This window comes from Strix uralensis, chromosome 18, assembly GCF_047716275.1.
Source record: "Strix uralensis isolate ZFMK-TIS-50842 chromosome 18, bStrUra1, whole genome shotgun sequence".
NCBI lineage: Eukaryota > Metazoa > Chordata > Aves > Strigiformes > Strigidae > Strix > Strix uralensis.
Window position 1 is genome coordinate 659,675 of NC_133989.1, and position 20,687 is coordinate 680,361.

General features: G+C 52.0%; 1 protein-coding gene across 2 annotated transcripts in view; it reads left to right on the forward strand.

Moving 5' to 3' along the window:
* The window catches only part of CTNNBL1 (catenin beta like 1), a 55,522-nt gene that overhangs the window by 33,443 nt on the left and 1,392 nt on the right, over window positions 1-20,687 (forward strand). For both annotated transcript variants that reach the window (XM_074888045.1, XM_074888044.1), the window contains 4 exons: window positions 7,983-8,080; window positions 9,170-9,250; window positions 15,780-15,917; window positions 16,511-16,583. In XM_074888045.1, the coding sequence (XP_074744146.1) occupies window positions 7,983-8,080; window positions 9,170-9,250; window positions 15,780-15,917; window positions 16,511-16,583 (390 nt within the window). The remainder of the gene's footprint in view (window positions 1-7,982; window positions 8,081-9,169; window positions 9,251-15,779; window positions 15,918-16,510; window positions 16,584-20,687) is intronic.

The following is a 20,687-nucleotide window of genomic DNA, read 5'->3' on the forward strand; positions in this document are numbered from 1 at the left end:
AATTTGAAAAAATAACTTTTCTGTAATGTATTTCTCTCTGTTTTTAAAAGCTAGCATAAAGGTGGCAGTGCTGGTTAGCTACATTTTAAATACTGTCAGTGTTTGAAAATTATTTTACGCTAGGGAGCCTGTGAACAATTTAAATCCAAACTGCACATATTTATGCTTTAGGTACACTATGTAATTAGAAAAAAAGAAAGGGAAAATTTCTTAACCATCTTCATGGGTGATCTGAGCCTGAAGATTGGGCTGGTGGTGTCTAACTGACTGCACATCATCTACACTTGTATTTTGCCTGGCTTTGTACAGATTGTGATATACTTCTGAGGGTATTAGGTTTGGGGGAAAAATCTCAGTTGAAGCAATTTCCTTTTTTCTGAGGCAGTGAAGCAACTCAAACCAGAAATATTTTGCAGTTGAAGACAGAAATGGCTTAGAGTTTTCCTGTGTCTGTGGGGTCAAAACACTGGTGAGCGCCCAGCCGGGTTGGGCAGCTGCAGCGAGCAGCAGCCCGGAAGGAGCAGTAGCGCGTCGGCGTCGCGAGCAGCGTGTCGGGGTGTGGTTTGTTGTGGGGGGTTGGTGGCACGAGCGGGGTCCCCCTTCGGTGCTGCCTGGCGCCGCGTGGAGCGGATGGGAGAGCGGATGCAGCAGGTTGCAGGAGGTGGAGAACCAGCGACAGTGACCGCAGAAACACGTTTAATTCCACTGGTCGCTCAGAGTTTGGTTTTGCGAGGGGCTGCTCCCTGCAGTCCCCCCGCTGAAGGACCGAGCTCCCTCTGGTAGTGTCACCCGGAGGGCTGCTGGCTCAGAGGCTGCGCCACGCACGCGCCACGGTGCAGCATCGCCCGGCTGTGGCGTTTGTTGGCCGGCGGCACACGGCAGTGTAGCACAGCCTGCCTGCGGCGAGCCTCGGTGGAAGGGTAAAGGCCAAATTGTGGAGAAACGTGCTCTCGGTCAGTCTGAGGCCGGGGGCTACACGGCGCATGTCAGCCGGCGAGATCTGCCGTGTTGGTGTGTCCTGACGGGGTGTGCTGAGGGGCTGCCCCGCGGCCTCGGCGGGGCTGGGGGGCAGAGGGGGGCAGAGGCAAGCGCCCACTGTGCGTGTGGCTGCACAGAACCAACGGGAATTTGGCTCGGGGTGGTTCTTGGCATGGATCTAGGGTAAGGTTTGAAGTAATGCTTCTGTGTTGTGAGTTTTGAAGTGCGGGGGGTGCTGTACGAGTGCTGTGTGCTGAAATCTCTTCTGTTGCTGAGCCGAGGGTCAGTGTGTCTTCGCTTCCCTAAGGGTGCAACAGGTCTTGGTGCTGGACTTCCCCCAGCAACAGTCAGACTGAAGTGCTGGATGCTGACTTGAAATTCTTGAACAGTCTCAGGGAGCTAAAAATGGAGAAAACACGAATTCCTTCTGTAGCGAAGCAATCATAACTGGCTTGGCAGGCTGTATATTCTCCTGCTCTTTCTCAGGACGGTTGTTTGCAGTCTAGTTTTGCTCACTTGGAGAGTCTAATGAACTATAAAAGGATGTTTGTCCAATTCATCTTCATTTAAATGCCTTCTCTTGACTTAGACGTCAGTTTTACTTAGGAATCCTTAATTTGATAACCTGAGAATTAGTTCAGCCAATTTCCAAATGAGAATTCCCATCACTGTGGCTTTTTGCCCTCGAACAACAAGGAAGCCTCTTCTGGAGACACTCAGCTATAAGCTTCCTTTAAAAAACAGCGAGCAAACCCCATTTCTTAGTAAATATGCTCTTACTCCTTTGTACCTCACCCTGAAAGGCAGGAAAGCCCTTGGCATGAATACCTCCTGCAGAGGTAAGTTCCCTGGGCGTGGGAGAGCGAAAAGGCAGCAACAGAAAAATGGCCTGATAAAGAGTTATCTTTATCCACTGAACACCCTCTGCCAGCCGGCAGAAAATATTTTTCATTTGGTGGTCTTCTGAAGTGAATACCTAGGGAAGGCATCAGTCTGTTTAAACAGAACTTTATTGTGCCAATTTGTTATTTTACCACCAACCCTCCAGAATGCGACAGGAATCTGTTATTTCAATGAGCCATGTTGCTGAGGACAGAGTTAAATTTATCTCAATTAAAGTTAGCATTCTCTGTTACAAGAACATCACAAAAATAAACTTTCCCTGTCGATAGAAAGACTTTGGTTTTACATTCAGCATGACGGTTGGATTCCAGCTCACCAGGGGCATTACGCGTGGAGCTTTTTCAACCCTTCCAGGCCCCACTTTACCCATCAGTAAAATCAGTATTTCTTACTGTTGTCAGTTTTTTAAGATTAGATTTTTCTTGGCAAAATACTGTGATACTTGAGTGGGTTACTCTTCTGAAATGCAGATTCTCAGTATGTGTGAAAACAGGTGAGCTCCTTGGGTGCTACCCCGTGGGAGTGGTGTGTCCCTCATTCCCTCACGGACCCAAGCACCAGTGGAGCGCGGGAGCCGTCGGTCGTCCGGGACTTCACAGCTGCATGGCAAAACCTCCCGGGTGGGTTTGAGGCGCCTCCGGAAGCCGTGGGGGGAGAAGCTCCCTCTCCTGCTGCGGCCTTAGGCTGGGCCGGGCGCGCGGCGGGTCCCGGGGTGTTCTGGTGGTGTGGCCTCGCTGCGAGCGTCCTCCCTCCCGGGGTGGGGGAGCTGCTGCCCCTTAGGATCTGCCAGGGGCTTCCTCCAAGTTTCCCACCAGACAAGCGTGAACCTGCAGAGTTTTGGGCATGGGAAGGACGGAAGTTTCTGAAAGAGGTGACTACTTTTTTTTTTTCTAGTACTTTCCTGCTCCTAATTAGAAACCACAATTTACCTTAAGAGTTCTTTACAAGACAGAAGGATCTTAAACATGTTCTGCTGGGTTCCCCAGAGCACCCTGCGCGTGCCCCTGATGGCTGCTGTCCCCCCACACCCAGAAGCACCCGCCTTCCCCTTCCTCCCGGAGGATGCTGCCTCCTCTGCATCAGCATTGCAGGGGAGCGTGCTGGAGCTTCCTCCCTGCTAGGCAGATGTCCGTTATAGTGAAATGTAAAAAAAAAAAAAAAGGGGGGGGGAGAATAATAAAGGCAGGGGAGTGTAATGTTACGGCTTGATTTGACAGGACCTCCTGCTGTTGCAGCTGCCAGTGCCAGCCATGGAATAGATTAATCTGTATTCCAACACGCCGCAGCCGAAGTCAAGATCGATCTAATTAGGGTGTTTTAAACACTGCTCGCATTCTGAAGTCTTCGTGCCTGTCTGGAGGGGGAAGGGCTCCCGAGAGCCCGAGGTGATCCTGGTCTGAGCGGGACACGTGTGCTGTGACCTGCCCAGAGCCGGGGATGGGGCTGGCGCGGGGCCCTGCGGCATCAGCATCGCGGGGGGCAGCGGCACCCGCGCGTGGACCAGCCGATGGGGCAGGAAACAGCGTTTTCTGCTAATGACAGAAGCTGCTGTCTTCCCATATCCTTGAATTTGTGAGATTTTGGGATGATTATATGAAAAAAGTTGTTCTTGATGCATTCTAGCTGCAGCTGATAACCATTGCTCTTTTAAAGGGATCTTTGGTGGTGCTGAGCGTGGCTCGTTTTGGTGTTTGCTTTTCAAAGGAAACATGTTTAGTTGTTCTTAGAAATGGGGCCTAGGCAGCAACTTCTGCCTTTGGCCTTGTCTGTTGCCCTCCCTGAAAACGATGCTTTTTGTGCAGGTGATGTGGACTTTGGCTGAGCGCTGGCAGGATTATTGAGAAGACCCCAAAATATTCAGAGGCAGGCTGGCTGCCCAAGGCGTCGCCCCAGGGCGATGTGCAGCTCGTGGCCTCTCTCTGTCAGCTGAGATCAAAGCTGGGCGGCTGCAGGTTTTGCTTTCTGAGGACTCTGAACAGCACCAGCTGCTCACCGTTTTCCAAAGATCCAACCTAAAGCAAATACTGTGGTTGTGGACTTCAAAAACCGTGCATGTGAGGGATATGTTGGTGCAGTCTGTCTGCCCGCCCGCAGAAACCTCCCGTCCCAGGGCAGCAGCTCGCCTGGCTGAGCGCGCCTGGAAACGCTTTCATCCGCCGTAGAAAGGCTTCGCCCGTGGATCCCACAGCACGTGAGCTCTGCCCCGAGGTTTGCCCTCTCTTCGGCTGGTGTCCTTGCACACGGTTGTTGGTGTTTATTGGGCCAGGAGTTGCATTACGGCATAATTGTGATCTCGGGGGGGGGAGCATGAGACACACTAGTGTGTTTTTTCAGGAAGCTGATCAAAAAAAAGGTTTAGATACTTAGAATATTTCTGTAAAATATTTTTTTTGAACATTTTGACCTGTCAACTAAATATTTCCTGGATTTTCTGGAGGGATATGTTGAAAGAATAACCTCATTCTTAAAAAACCTGTGTCAGCTCCTTTAGACTTCTCAGTAGTTTTAAAGATTTTATTGATAAAATGGATAAATATCTGCATATGAGCACCAAAGCAAAAATGATGGCTAAAATACATTTCCTAGTAAAGGAATACTGAAAAAAAGCAATGGAGATCTATCATTGGTGAGAATATTACTACTAAAACACTGTGTCAACACTTCTAAACACTTCTAAAAAAAGAAGGTTTGGGGAAAAATAGTGTGAAATACAGAATGCTGTCTTCTTGCTAAAACAGCAGAGCATCTGTTGGGATATATTTAAAAAAAAAGTCTTTATTTCCTTTGCACCTTAAGAAGATAGGATCTCGCAAGAACTTTGGAGGCTTTTACAATATTTTTTTAACGTGGACACTTAATTTGGTGTCACTTTTTGTGGAGGAGCTGTCTCTCTGCAGCGAGAGCGTGCGCTGACGTACCCAGAGCCATCCTTCACCCCCGTGTTATCCTGTCGAAATGACAGAGCAGCCACACAGCGCCGGCCACCCGATAAACCTGTTATCTCCCCTGCTCCTCCTGCCAGCAGCTCTCCCAATCTCTTTGGTACATGAAAAATTGACACCACCTCGGGCAGAAATCTGTTTCTAAGGAAGCTACATTTATAAGTAGCTAATGAAAGGGGGGTGCGCGTGCGTGCGCACAGCCTCTCTCCGTGCTGCCCTGGCTGCGCGCAGATAAGCGGAGCTGCGGCGGGGGCAGACGCAGGGAGCAGCCCCTCCGCGGGCGCGTGAGCTGCCCCTTCGTGCAGAGGCTCCCTGCAAACACGGCGCTGCCGCTGGCTCTTTGTGTGCTGGTGCAATCGATCCAGGCTTCTCGTGGCTCCGGGCTAGGCAGCGCCGTGGAAATGCCTGTGAAAAGGGTTTGACGGCAATGAGATGGTGATCCCTTTCCTCTGCACGTTGCATTTTCCTCTTTGAACATAACAAATCTTGATGCCCCTTCTCCTCTCCTCCTGGGTGAGGAAATGTTTATGGCCATTATTTTTCATCAGTCTTAATCAGCAAGGTTACAGTGAGGACATCTTGGAGAAGTTACAGTTTTGAATGCATTGAGGTATCTAAAACAGAAGGTCTGTGCTTAACGCAGACCTGTAGGCAGGAAGCAATACTAAATGATTTGGCAAGGGAGAGAAACTCGTGCCTCTCTCATTTGCTTTGCGCCTTTGTGCTTGGTTTTATTTCCCCGTATTAAAACCATATACTCTTTGATACTGCCAACATCATTTCTGGTGTTGGCATACGTTCTGCAAATGATTTGCATCTCTGCCTCTCCTGTGATGCCGGGGGTGCAGAGTGTGGCATGTGGCCGCTCCGCTTCCCTCTCACAAGCAGAGGAAGGCGGGCGCCTTCCCTGGGCTCCTTCCCCCGCCTCGCACTGGCTCCCAGGCCTGGTTCCTTCCCCCTGGGAACTCTTCATGGGCAAAATGAGAAGGAGCCAGAGCGTGAGGGGGGTAACTTGAGAGCTTGGCTTGAAATGTTTCAAGCCCAGTATAATTTTATATTTGTATATATAGATAGAGAGAGTATATAAATTGCATATAAAACCGATGAATAGACTGGTTTGGGTTGGGAGAGACCTTAAAGCCCATCCAGTCCCACCCCCTGCCCCAGGCAGGGACACCTTCCACTAGCCCAGGTTGCCCAAAGCCCCGTCCAACCTGGCCTTGAACCCTTCCAGGGAGGGGGCAGCCACAGCTTCTCTGGGCAACCTGTGCCAGGGCCTCACCACCCTCACAGGGAAGAATTTCTTCTTATATCTGATCTAAATCTGCCCTCTGTCAGTTTAAAACCTGTAGCCCCTTTCAGTCCTGGGAGGCCACTCTAAGGTCTCCCCTGAGCCTTCTCTTCTCCAGCTGAACCCTCCAACTCTCTCAGCCTGTCCTCACAGGGGGGGTGCTCCATCCCCCCGGGCATCTTTGTGGCCTCCTCTGGCCCCGCTCGAGCAGGTCCGTGTCCTTCTGATGTTGGTGCCCCCAGAGCTGGACCCAGCACTGCAGGGGGGTCTCACAGAGCGAAGCAGAGGGGGAGAATCCCCCCCCCTCGCCCTGCTGCCCACACTGCTCTGGGTGCAGCCCAGCACACAGGTGGCTTTCTGGGTTGTGAGTGCACATTGCTGGCTCACAGTCAGTTTTCCACTCACCAACCCCCCCAAGTCCTTCTCCTTGGGGCTGCTCTCCAGCCACTCCTCGCCCAGCCTGTGTTTGTGCTCGGGATTGCCCCGACCCATGGGCAGGACCTTGCCCTTGGCCTTGTTGAACTCCATGAGGTTTGCACGTCCCTCTCTCCAGCCTGCCCAGGTCCTTCTGGATGGATCCTTCCCTCAGCGTGTCCCCACACCACACAGCTCGGTGTTGGTGGGGAACGTGCTGAGGGTGCCTCAATCCCACTGTCTGTGTCCCCAACAAAGAATCCTTCTGAAGAAGCAAGGACATAGAGACACACTTGCTTTTGTTCTTTGCTGAAGTCTGGTACAGCCAAATATTAGTGGTTAAAGAAGCGTGAGACGCCCTATGTGAAAAAGTGCTTTTGGAGACGATCATGCTGCTCTCTGCCCCTCAAGGCCCGTTTCCCAAACACCGTGTTTTTGAACACCACTTGCAGCTGGTGCTTTGTGTGCGGTGTCGGCGAGGGACGGCGCGTGGCGGCGTGCTGGGACACTGCTCAGGAGCTGCGGAAAGGTGTGCAGGGCACAGGAGCAGCAGTGACCCGCGGCCCGTCGGTACCTCCTCGGGTGATCCCCCACCCAGGGCCGGCCGTGCTCCGGCAGAAGTTGTCCTCGGAGCTCGGTCCTGCTGCCCGGAGGAGAGCGGCGTTGCTGCGGGCTGGGGCACTGGCTCTGGTGGCCTTTCAGAGTGAAGCTGTGCTTGGACGTTCACACAGATGTCTCGTGTGTGCTTGCAGCGTTGACTTTGTACTTGGCTCCAAGGTTTGTGCTGTATGACCCCCAAGTGCAGTTGAGGAGACTGTAGAACACATTTATTTGGTTCTCTCTGGTTTGTTGTGGCACATTCATATTCAGTCCACGGGATCTTCTGTAAATAGAAGTGGTTTGTTTGAGGTTTTTTTTCCTCTAGCTAATACCGGTTAAGTCTCTGCAGGAGCTGCATGCTGGCAGTTATTCCTTTCTCCAGTGCTCCTGTTTCAATAACCCTCCTCTCTCTGGTAGCCGAGGGGTCATTTCAGCGGCAGTTGCCGCCTTCGGCCAGGATTCATCTGAGCGCCAAGGGAGGCGGCAGCATGTGATGGAGGGTGCCAAAAAGAGCGTGTGCTGCTCTGCAGGCACGCCAGCCTGGGGAGGGAAACTGGAGCAGAATGTGTGCTGTTTCAGGTCAGCGGGGACAAGCAGGGATGCGTGTAGCAGGAGCAGCGCAGCAGAGCCAGAGGAGGCCTCGCGGGCTGGGCTGCGACGGGCGCGGAGCTGTCTGCGCTCCCGGCGAGCACGGCTGCTGCTCTGCCTCCTCTCCCCGCCGATGGGGAGGAACCGGGGTTCCGCTTATCAACAGCTACATGTGGGAGTGCTAGTAGTAAATTTAATGGCATGTTACAGAGGAAATAAGCTCCTTTTCCTAATCTCAGCATGCAGTTTTCATTTTGTATCTCTAGAACATGTCTGTTCCATCCTGGCCTCCCTTCTGCGAAACCTGAGAGGGCAGCAGAGGACACGGTTGCTGAATAAATTCACAGAGAACGACAGTGAGAAGGTGAGTGCTGAATAGGTGTCTGTGGTCTCTGGGCTCCCTGGCTGGGAGGATCCTCGCTCACAGCAGGTGTCTGTGCGCTCGCGGAGTTACTGAGAAGCCGTCGCCGTACCTGCCTGCAGAGCCTGGGGCTCTCCCCAGCCGCTGCTCTCTCATCCGTGTTGGCATCTACAAACTGGAGAACTGGAAACGCCTTCAGTGCTCAGCTTCCCACATCCCCCGGGCTCTTGTTTCCTGGTGCTTTTGCACATGGTAGTAGCGATTCCCAGCCCGGGGTTGTGTCTCTCTGCTGAAGCCTGGTCACGCAACACGTTCTGTGGTGTCACGTTGTGCTGGCTCCGAGGGACCGGCGCAGGGGGCAAAGGTGCCGGTTGTTCTAGTGAAGCTCTTGCAGAGAGTTTAGGAATTGCTGTAGTAGACATTTAACATTCCCCATCCCTCTGCTAGAATGTGTCACTTTAGTGGTGTTTACTCTGGATAATTCTTTCCAAAATATTTACATGGTGGTGGAGAGATCAAACAGCTGCGAAACAGAAACAGCAGCTTTTGCAAAACAGTAATTCCCAAGAGATTTGTAAATTTTGCCACTGGGGAAATACTGGTTCCTTAGTATTCCTCATTAGTGCCTTTTAAAGGTGTTTTTCATAACCTGTTCTACCAATTGCAGAAAGTTTCCCGTTACTAGACAGGCTTTCAGTTGCCTAGCAGAGTTCAGAGGAGAGCAGGAGAGCCGGAAGGTGTCTGACACATTTACCGTGAGCTTGGCTGCGTACGGCGTGGCCGGGAGCGTCCGCTGCAGAAACCGGGAGAAGCACAGCGCAGGAGGGGAGCGAGCGGGGACACGTGTGTGTCTGCTGCCTCTTGGCTGGCGTGGAGGAGACCGTACTGTGGTGGGGGGTTACATTCAGACGCCTGCGGCCCCAGCGTGCTCATCCCACCAGCCTCCTTCGTAATATATTCCTTCCTGTGAGTGGGAATTGCCTGTTACTTTGTGAAGACTGCAGCTGGGAGGAAAACAAAGTCGCAGGAAGGATTAAAGATGATTGCATTGTTCTTTTTTCTTGCTTAGGTCTCTGTGTTCTGCCCTTGCAGGTTGATAGGCTGATGGAACTGTATTTTAAGTACCTGGATGCAATGCAGGCAGCTGATAAGAAGATTGATGGAGAGAAACACGTATGTATTGCTTAAGTTTGGCCAGCTCGTGTCTGTAATACCTCTGCACGGGCTTGTCGTCTGCACAGGGCTTCTGGCTCGGCGAGGTCACTCTTCTGAGCCACGCCCTCATACCTGTGCTCTTACCTCTTCATTCGTGTTGCCCCGCTCCCCAGCTCCCACTTAACCTCAGAGGAAACGGGCTGAGAACTTCTCTACAGCGAGTGCTTCTGGCTGTTTTTTAGAGTGAATTTTACTAGGAGGGCCTAAGTCTGTGCTTGAGTTTGCCTTCACTTTTACTTGGCTGCAATCTTGCTTGGTTTGGCAGATGGAGAGTAAGTGAAATGCAGAGAGACAATTACATGGTAATGTGCGAGGCCTCCTACCCTGGTCTTTAGAGTTCTGATCAGCTGCGAGAAAGCGTCTATTTTGATTAGTTAGATGAGGCTGCAGCCAAAGTCTGGTGTGCTCTCTGCACACCAACAGTGAATCGTTTTGAATGACATGAGCCTTGGTACCACACAGTACTTTCTTGGAACTGAAGCTGGAACAGACTTTTTGAAAGAGAGCGAGCTGTTGGAGTCAGGAAGCAGCTTGCAGAGCTGTTAGCAAGCTTGGCCAGCTTCCCACAAGATTATCTGTATCAGCACTGAAGAGGGTGTGAGATTGATTAGCACTGACGGAGAGTAATCACTGCAGGCGCCGTCCCCGCACGCGGGCGAGCTCGGCGTGCCACGGGCTGCAGCCCCCAGCCAGGCTCCGACAAACAGCTGCCTGCCCGCAGCCAAGGCTGCTTCTCTGGGCGCTGGCAAGCGCTGCGAGGGCAGCGGGGCTCGGCGCCGGGGCACGGGGGTGACCGAGGAATGGAGCTGCTGCTGCTGCCAGCGCTCCTGAGCTCCATATGGACAGCCACAGCTTCACAAATGAACGGTGGCCTGAAGAAAAACAGCCTTTACCCTTTCCTGCTATCCCTTCGCGCTCCGTTTGTCCTCCTCGGAACAGAGCAAGAAATTATTTCTTTACAATTCAGTGTTGGCGTGTGGGTTTTAGAACGCAGAAAACAGAATGGATTTTTTTGGCTGAAGTCTTGCGGTGTATTGGCAGCTGCTCTACAGAGCCCTGAAATGCAACAGCCAGTGCACGTGCCCTTTATCCAAAAAGGTCCTGAAGCAGCCTGCAAATGGTAACGCCTGTAGCCGTAAGCAGGGGCGAAGGGAATTTGACTGTGAAGAAGCTTGTGTAGAAGCTCTTTAATTAATTATATTAACCCATTCCTGTCTACTGATGCACAAGAGATGAGAAACCAAAGAACCTCAGGTTTTGCTCCTGTATCCAGAAGGCCACTGTGCTTTTGCCCCACTGCAGGGCTCTGTGGGCTGGAGTGGCTGAATAAATGGGTCCCAGTTCTTCACTCCTATTAGAGCTGATAATAGGATTTGGTAGAAACGTCTCATATGTGCAATATATTGGGCACAACGTGTATGAAACTACCTGACGACACAAGACTGTGTAGGACTGAGCTCTCAGACCAGGCTCGTGGATTTTATACAGGCATAGTATTTGGCTACTTGTGTTAGCTTGTAATATCCGAGCTGTGTCAGGGGAAGGTCAGACTGGGCGTTAGGAAAAGGTTCTTCACTGGGAGGGTGGTCGGCTGCTGCAACAGGCTCCCCAGGGAGGTGGTCACGGCAGCCAGCCTGTCAGAGTTCAGCTCTGTCATATGATTTAGTGTTAGGCAGTCCTGCGAGCAGCAGGGAGTTGGACTCGATGATCCTGAGGGGTCCCTTCCAACTCGAGATATTCCATGATTCTATGAAATATGATGTTGAGGTTCATTCCTAGCTTGGAACACTCTCAGAATTATCATTTTGTTTTGTAGTGACCTCAAATGGTCAGCAGGACACAGGCTCCTGAGATCTGAAACAGCCCAAGCGTTTCCCCACGCAGAAGTAGGCAGAAGCCATCATTCTGCCCATCAGATCATGGCACTGTCTGCCTGTGACAGGATTTATGGAGCACTTTAATGTTTCTAGTTGTGGCACATGAATATTGAAGTGGATGGGATGAACACCTGGTCCTTTAGAAACTGTGCTGTGGCACTTGGGGGCTTTTGACCTTCCTCTTGGAGGACATAGTGCCCCAAAAATCTGGTGTATACAGATCCTCACCTTTCTCCCTGCCCCAAAGGAAGACAATACCTTGTGAGATCTTACAGGTTCAGCCTGTGCTGCTGAGAGTGAGATCCGGGTCTGATGGACAGAGTGTCCTGGTGTAAGTCTTGTGGTACAGGAAGTGAGAACCTGGTTATACAAGAAATGACTGAGTGTGTCATACCTGGTGTTTTATCTTTAATAGTGCAGCTGGCATAAGAAGCTCCTGCAGTTCTCTTTCTTCTTCTTTCTTTTAGCTTGACTTATTTCAGCGATCTGGTTTATAGCCCAGCTCTTCAGCCTGTGGCAGTGAAGGTGTGGGAATAGCTGAGGGTGGAAGGGAGGGGAGGAATTTCTGAAGGCAGCTGTTTCTGAGGAGGACCAGTTGTAACGGAGCTGCAGCTCCAGGATCCAGCTCCAGCTGCACAAGGCTCGGGATGAGATCCACTGGGTCCCTCCTCCGTGGTACCCCCTTGTTTGTGGGTAGTGATCAAAGGAGGTAACTTCATGGTTTCCCTGACTGCCACCTGAAACCCAGGAGCACAGTCCATCTGAGCATTTGTCTCCAACACCTGACGACTGTCTTAGCACTTTTCTCAGAGTTTTTAGTTAATGAAACCTAGAAAATACCTCGTCCCCCTTTCAAATTGTTTAATTCTTTCTGTAGGAAATGGTGCAAAATCCTATGGCTTTTAACTCCCCCTAAAATGGCGTATAATTACAGGTGGCAGCAATAGCCCTAGTGATCTCTAAAGATGGTAGGAAGACAGGAGATGGTTTAATATTTTTATAGTTCCACAGAAAATTGTGCTCAGCAGGTTTATTCGATAAAATATTCTCACCAGACACTTTGTGCTATAATGACTTACAAATTACATGCTAATTGTGCTACAGTTAAGTCATTCCATCCTTGAAAGGGAGAGGTGGAACTCCTGGCATGAGCAATATCCACAGACTGGGGTAACTGAAATAGGAATTTCTATCAGCCCAGCATTTCGGTTCGGTTTGGAGAGACTGAACTGCCTGGCGTTGTCCTGAGGGCAGGACTGTGTTAGTGCGAGCGAGAACACGGCGCCGCTCCCGGGAGGGCCGGTGCCCGCTGTGCAAATGGCAGCAGGCCGAGGGGAGCTGTCAACTTTCTCCCTAAGGCTGGTGGGTCTTTTTAGCTGACGGCCCTAACGGGGTTCCTGTTTCTTGCTGTTGAAGGTGAGCTCACACTTTTGTAGGAGCTGCTGCTCCGTCTCTCCTGGTTCGGAAGTGATGGTGTGCTTGATCGCAGTGAGCTTTTCAGCTCTTGCAGATGGGTGGCTCAATGTACAGAAATTGAAGCGTGTTTCTGCTTGTAAGGCTGAAATGAAGAAAGTCCTTCCCGCGGCAGAGGGCTCTGATGGCTTCTCGTGTGGACCTGAGAGTTTCTTGGTCACCCTGGTGTGACCTGGGTGCCTGCCGGCTCCGCTGGCTGCCGCGGGTCCGTGACCGTGCTCAGTCCTAACCACTGCTTCAGGGAAAACGAGGGTCTGTCTGCTGAAGGGCCCGTGTGCTCCACAGCCGCTGAGAGGCTCCTGGGAAACTGTCGTCCCAGCTGAGCTGAAAGCAGATGGTCCTGGGCAGCCCTTGTTACGATGGTCTGATTTCACCCGAGGCTTCTGCTTCCCCCTCTCCTGCTGCAGGCGTTGGTCCCTGTCTCCTGACCACGGGCTTAGCGACAGCCTTGGGTTTGGCTGTCAGCCAGCGGGGAAGGCCCCTCCCGAGCACGGCTTGCATCACCTGCCCCTCCCCAGTAACACAGACAGAAAGCGGGGAGGGGAGAGGCTCTGTCCTTGGCGTGGGGGACAAGCCATGACGGCTGTTTTCCTGCACAGCCTTCGGAGCCTTCTCGTCTCTGAGGAGCTGGAGTGGCTGCGCTGTCCCACCCGCTGAGGAGGCAAACCCAGGATCCTGGAAGGGTTTTGCTCTCGGTCAGTGCCCATCCCTTCTGCTCTGCCCAGCCTCGCCCTGTGTGCTGGGGAAGGGCAGTGGTAGGTAAGGAAGCAGGGGGATGCAGAGAATCTTCTGGGCCCTGCGTGGAGCAGACGTGATCTTTTGTGTAGTGTTGGCAGATCCATTGTGTCTTTAGGTTTCGAGTCTCTACTTGACACCTCGAGGCCTGTCAGTCCTGCCTCATTAGTGTGAGAGAAGCTCATTTTAGCTTCACAGAAGCCCATCTTATTGCTGTCTTCTCCCATCAGCAAGGGGCATCTCAGTACATATTGTTGGCAGATTAGAAATGGCATCTGAGTGCTCATTTGGAGGCTAGCGACTTGACAGCTTTGAAAGAGAGACAAAGTGGAAAGGTGGCTATTTGGTACTGTACTGGGAGGCAGATTAGCATTTAAAGGGTGGCTGTGGTTTAAAAAAAAAGACTGTGAAAAGACACCTTAAAACTGTACTTGTCTTCTAATTCATATCTGCTTAATTTACTGGCACAAAATAATCTTGCTTCTCTGTCGAGAGGGGCTGTTATAACTGCTGCCGTCTCTGTGTAATCAAGACAGCAGTTGCCTGGATTCGGCTCCTGTGATCGCCGTGCTTGGATCAGAATACAGAACAGGCACGCTCTTTGTTTCCTGCTCTGGAGATTCAAAATCTTGGCCCGTTGATGTTTTTCTGTTCAGGAATTTAGCACCGTTGAGAAGAGTAGCCAGTACGTCTGTGTGCAGGGAAGAGGTTCAGCAGCGGTTTGGGAATTGTCACCTTTCTGCAGTGGGGTTTTTTGGTATTTCAGTCAATGGCTTCTGATGTCTTGCTAGCCAGACTCAACATTGTTTAGCTTTAGAGACCAGAATTGATCGGATTCAAGCAATTTGGCATGGATGTAGGGTGAGGAAAGTCACTCCTCGCACAAAATCGAATTTTTCTTTTCACTGGCAAGAGCTTGTGTGCAAGTTTTGCCCAGTCATGCCTGTGCCCGTGATTCTGAGAACCTGGAGAAAATGACAGTTGTGCAGATGCTGGAGTCTACAGGATCCGATGCTAAAGCATCCTGGAGTGTAGCCAAAACAGTTGACTTCATGACACTGGCAAGTAGGCATTGTTTTTTTAAACTTAACTTGTTCTTTCACTGGCAGGCTAGATATCCAGGAGGAGAGGAAAAGTGTTTCATTACCGGTGCTCTCCTCTCGCTCTCTGGAGGCAGTGCTAAGCAGCTGTACTTCTGAGGCACTTAATCGGATTTTGGTGTAGTGAGCATCCACTGTGCTCTCCGTCAGAAGTGCACAGGGTTAATTTTCCTTCTTGTGCCTAAAAGACTCTACCTCTATTAGATGTGAGGCCTTGGCTTGATGGAACAGGAAGATTTGGTAGCCTAAGTCAGCTTTGGTGCTGGTGACCTTGCGTATGTTTGCCTGGAGCACGTGTGCCCCGAGGAAGCGGTTCTTGTCGAGCATCACAGGTACAGTGCTCTTGCTGGTGACGGCTCTAATGAGAAAATATTGCTCTGCTGGCGTGTGCCCACCTGCCAGCCGGCTGCATAATAAATCACGCAAGCTGCAGTGAGCTAGCAGGGTCTGACAAGCTGCTTCCTTTATTTAAGAACTAAACCAAAAAACAAACCCCAAAATGCAAAAGGTCACACGTGACATCAGTTCCTTCGGGCTGTCGGTCTCGCTGAGAAGGGGTGACAGGGCCAGCCGGGGGACGCGGCCGGCCTTCCCCGGGGGCTGCTCGGGCCGCGCTGCCTCTGCCCGTGCTCTGGAGCAGCGGCTCTGCCCGGGCAGGGCGGGTGGCCCGGCCGCCTCTGGCCTCCCTCTGGGCCACTCCGGCCAGTGGAGCCGCACGCAGGAGGAACGACCCGTCCCTGGTGGTCTGTAAGGGCCTCGCCAGGGTCCCCGCAGGAGCATGGCTGGGTGTGCCAAAGCTGCCCTGGGGCAGAGTTTTGGGACCTGTTCTCTTGTTCATCAGTCGATAATGAAGTTGGAAGCCTGATAGGTCTTTGAGTCTGCTGGAGTCATGTTCTGCACTGCTTAACAGCACCCTCAAACGGCCAGTAAAAGCAGGTTTTTTGTTCCATTTTGACAAAGAACTTATAAATAATAGATACACTGGTTTGTTCCATATTCACAGTCCCTAATCGCTCAATTTAGAAATGTAATTTGTATGTTTAAATTAAAATTTTAATTTGCAGATGGACACACTTCACAACCAGCAAAAGCAAAACCTTGTTCAAAACTGAATGAAATGTTTTTTGAATTTAAATGAATTATTAAAAGTATTTCTTCTTTGGCAAGGAATATATGGATGTTACTGTTTTGGGGAACAAAACATTTCTTAAGAAACCACAAATATCACCAACATTTTGCCACTGCTAATGGGAAGTATTTTGAGAGGCAATCATCACACCTTTTCTTTGTGTTGCTTTACAGGACATGGTGCGTCGGGGCGAGATAATAGACGATGACATGGAAGACGAATTCTATCTGCGTCGCCTGGATGCTGGTCTCTTTGTTCTACAGCTCATTTGTTACATCATGGCAGAGATCTGCAATGCCAATGTTCCCCAGGTAAAGCTATATGCAAGGTTGGCAGATCATCTGTGTTTCCATCCATGATACAAACAAGACTCTAAATCCTTGCAAACGCTTCCTCGCTGAATAATCTCTTTGATTCCTTTTTTTGGGAGGAAACCCGCTCACTGCGTTTGTGTCGGTACAGCTTCATGGCGTTACAGCAGTTAGGGGGGCGTTAGTGATTGTTGTCACTGAATTCACACAGTCTGCCACGAGCGGGGTCACGGGGTGCAATGGAACAGCCCGATTTACGCCGCTGCTGAGAGCGGTGGAAGGGAACCTCCTCTTGAAGGTCTCACAAAGGCACCGGCTACAGCAGGTGACTTCTGAGCCGTGCAGAGTGCTGCCTTGCCGCCGGTGTGGCTACCTCGGGGTCTGTGAGTGTGGTCCGTGGCCACGTGTGCCCGAGCCACACGCCCTCCTGAGGGTTTCCGAGCAGCGCTCTGGGGCCGTGGGCTGGCGAGGCTCACCTGGGGTTTGTGGTGCGCAGGGTTTCTGCTCTTCCCTCAGAGTGGGAAAACGCGGGGTTGTGCATGGTTTTGTGTTGTACTGAAGATTATTTTCTTCTCTTTCACATCTCCCATCAGATTCGTCAGAGAGTCCATCAGATTCTGAACATGAGAGGCAGCTCCATTAAAATTGTTCGACACATCCTGAAGGGTGAGTTGAGATATTCCCATGCCTGTGTCTCATCTCTGCTGGGGACAGCTTGGTTGTTGCTTTGTTGGATGGGCCTTCACGTGTGCTTCTCCTTGGCCTCACGAGCATCCTCACGCAGCCGCTGAGCGGGGCTCTGAGCGCGGGCAGGGCTGGACCCCGCTGGGAGGAGACACCCTCTGCCTCGGCGTCAGGACATGGGCTGTTGGCTGCTGTCATGGAGCATCGTTGCTTTGCGCTGCCACCAGCTACAGACTGGCTGGAACTCGCTGCCGACATTAACACTAGAGTAAATATTTAAGGGAAGTGTAGATGCATGCTAGAGGGAAGAATAGTGGAGTCTCATCTTTCATTAACATGGCCCTGCACTTTACCATCTGCACCATATTAGTATCCATGGTGTATTTGTCTTGTTCTTAGTGTCAGATTAATATGGATTATTGCATTAAAGTATCCTCTGTAGCTTTAAAATGTAGCTGTTGTGATTTGCAATCCCAGTTTTAAAGTACTGCTTGTTATTTTTAATGCTTATGTTGAATTAGAGCAGTGCTATTTGAGCTGTGCCTCTCGTCCGTAGCCTGCTGTCCTTCAGCAGAAGCAGCTGGTTGAACTGGGGAGGAGGAGGAGGAGGGAGCCTCGCTCGGAGCTGCCAGGCTCAGCTGGGCACTGCCCACGGGAGGTGCCTCCTTGCTCAGCAGAGGGTTGGGCGGGACGTGTCTGCTCCCGGGGGGCTGCACTGTTTTCGGTGAGGGCTGAGGAGTGTCTTTCTCTTCTGGAGAGAAAGGAGGGTTGGCAGCATCTCCGGGGGTACGGGGCTGTGGGTGGTTGTTTCAATGTCTCTGCTTGCTTTGGGAATAACAGTGACGTGCTCCTGGCCTTTTCTTCCCCTTCTCAGCACTGGCAGGTACCGGCAGCTTTTTTCTTGCAGATCCTGTCGGTTTTCTCCCTTCCCACATGCAGGAAAGAAGGGGATCAGAAGGGTGGCTGGTAGGATGAAGTTAAGAGTGATTTTCTGACAGTGTGAGATTACTCACAGCTGTGGGCTCTCTTTGGCCCTTGTCCTTTGCCAGCAAGTGCAAGTTAATGCCTGCTGATGAGCAGAGGGGACTGATAGGATGTCTTTTCCTCATTTAATTATGATACTTGAAAATTCCTGCCTCCAATCTGTCCGTTTCCAACTTAGAGCGTGGCACACGTCCGCTTTCAGCTTCCCACGCTTGACCTGGGCCGCAGGGATTTGTCTGCACACCTCGCTGGATTTACACCCCTCACCTTCCTGTCTTTGGTTTGTTGATTTACATACTAAGCTGAGTTGGAGGGCAGCTGCATAAAAATTTCATCCGATTCTTTCTTTCACAGACAGTGACTTGCACTGTGAAACTTTCTCGGTGGTTTTATCACATCTCCCAAGCTGTGGATTGTCCAGCAGGGTCGGTCCTTGGCGGTAACGCGTTCTCTGCCTGGAGGGGCCACGTGTGGTGTGGACACAGTATTTGGGGCGCTCTCTTCAGCTCTCCCCAACTCTTACACTTGCTGGTTTTAGGGACTTTTGCCATCCCAAGTGTCAATGACCTTAGAAATAAGTTTGTTGATGGGCCCTTGTGAAATACTCCAGCGGGGCCCAGAAGATTCCTGCGGGGCAGGAGCGGCGCTGAGCTTCTCTGCAGTCTGTGCTGGTGGCATTTTACAGTTTTTCAGTAGTTACACACTAAAGTCCAAGTATGTTGTCAGTGTAGATGCAGCAGCTTTTACCAGTGACACCAGGACAAGTGCCTGCCCCTCTGGGGGGGCCGGTGGGTTGAACTCGCCTGTTGGGGTACGTCGGTTGTGCCTCGGGGGGGCTGGGGCCAGCGGGACCCTTCCAGAATGTAGCTGGGGTCTGAACTGTGGGGCTCTCCCGAATGCCGGGACGGTCGGGAGCCTCGAGCCTTGGCTCAGATGTCTCCAGGCCACTTTCCAACTTGCTCTCAGGACAGATGAGGGCTGGTTTATTTTTACTTTTTGTTCAGTGTTTTGCTCTTGTTCAGTTTTTATTTTCTATTTTTGCATACTAATTAGGTGCTTAGTTTTTAGTTTGATTTTTATGGCCTACATATTCTCCATGTTTCTCTGGCAACCTGACAGCTGATGGATCCCTTGGGGTTGCTCAGAATTACTTATGATGCAAGTGAGGAAGTGAGGCTGTTTTCCTGTGGTAGGGCTTTCAAGGGGGAGGGGGGGGCTGGGAACAACCGAGGCTCATGAAATGCGTTTCTGGGGACTGACCAGTCCTCCCGCAGTTCCCTGTTCCTGAAGCTCAAGCGTTACCTGCGACGGGACAGTGAGTTTATCCTTCGGAAGAAAGCGGCTCACGGTGTGCGCCGTGGCTGGGGGGATGTTTTGGGATGGAGACTGGTCTCTGTGACAGCCAGTGGGGTCTGTGTCCGGGGCAGCTCCTGGGCTCCGTCTCTCCGGCAGGGCACGGCGCGGGGCAGAGGCCTCTCAGGCAGCGCTGCTGGGCCCTGGGCCCATCCCTGCGCAGCCACGAGGCCAGCCCTGGGCACCCAGAGCCCTCCCAGACACACCCAGATGTGGCGCCTGGTTAAACTTCTGGTTTAGGGGAAGGTGATTCCGGGAGCCGGGAAGGTGATTCCGGGAGCCGGGAAGGTGAGCTGCCTGTTGACAGTCATAAACCAAACCTGTGAGCACAGGTAATCAGAAAGCAGAGGCAGGGATGTTACGAGGGGCCGGATCTGGGCTGTGGTCCCTCGGCATGTGCAGGCTTTATGGCTTCCAATATCCATTACAAGCTTCAATATTCCCCTATTGATTTTTACTGTTCCGTAACCATTGTATTTTGTCTAATGAAGCAGAAACCAATCTTAGGTCCTTTCTCTTTGTGTAGCTACAGCAATGTGTAAGCTCTGTTTAACTGTTGGCAGGGGGAGCTTACATTTGATGTTTTTGCTGTCTCACTGAAGTGGTGGAATTTTAAATAAAATAGTAAATACATAAAACCTCAGTGGGAGATACTTTTTTTTTTTTAAGCCTGGTTCTGGGAGTTTTCTCTGGTCTCTTCAAATTAGCATTAGCAACTGTTGGTAACCCAGCGAACAGTCTGCCTTGGGAGTTACTGGGATTTTAGTTTTATGAAGCCTAAATATTTAGAAGGAAAAAATGCTGAGCTTTTGGCCAAGATTAGAGGAATTTGTGGCTTGCTTTTGTCTGAGAGATCTCACTGGGACAATAGAAGGGCTGTGTCATGAGCGGCACTCGGCAGTGTCCCTGCTTGAGCTGTGTGTTGGAGCACTCTGGCGCTGCTCGGAGCTACGGCTGGGGCCGGCCGCGTGCCCACTGCCTGCGGAGCTCTGCCTGCAGCCAGGGCTGCCTGGGACCCCGCTGCCTGCGGAGCTCTGCCTGCAGCCGGGGCTGCCTGGGACCCCGCTGCCTGCGGAGCTCTGCCTGCAGCCGGGGCTGCCTGGGACCCCGCTGCCCTGGCGCCAGGCCCCGGAGCGGTGGTGGCAGCGGCAGGCAGCGCAGCAGTGCCCGACAGGCAGTTGTGGTGGTGGCAGCTGTTTCAGAGGCGCGTTGACGGAGCTCGGGGAGGGCTCGCTGGGGACGGAGCCCGCTCGTCCGCCAGCTCCCCGTGGGGCCGCGGCTGCTGGCAGGAGGCTCTGGTGCTGCGCGAAGGGGACGGGGCACCCGGGCTAAGCTCTGGCCTAAGCTCTGGCCTCAGCGGGCGCTTCCTCCGGGGAGGGTGACGCCGGCTGGGCTGCGGTGGGGTTTGGCTCCTGCCAAGGCCGGTGGCGCAGCCCCTTGCTGAGGCGAGCAAACGCAGCGGAGCCGACGCCGTGCTGCCGGGGCCTTGCCCTGGTGCAATTAGTGCGTAGGGAGCTACAACACATCTATTAGCTCGCTGCTGCCTTCGTTAAGTGCGGTGGAGAGCAGCTTCTCCATCTGAGGGAAGAGTCCCCTGTGCTGGTCCCCCTCTCCAGGACAGCGAGGAGGTCGGGTTCACTTGCAGCAAACCTCAGCATTACCCGCCTGCTCTCGTTACAGGTACTGTAGCAGTTTATAAATATTAAAAGGATTTCTCCCAGAGGCCCTGGCAAAGAATGCTGCTTCTTG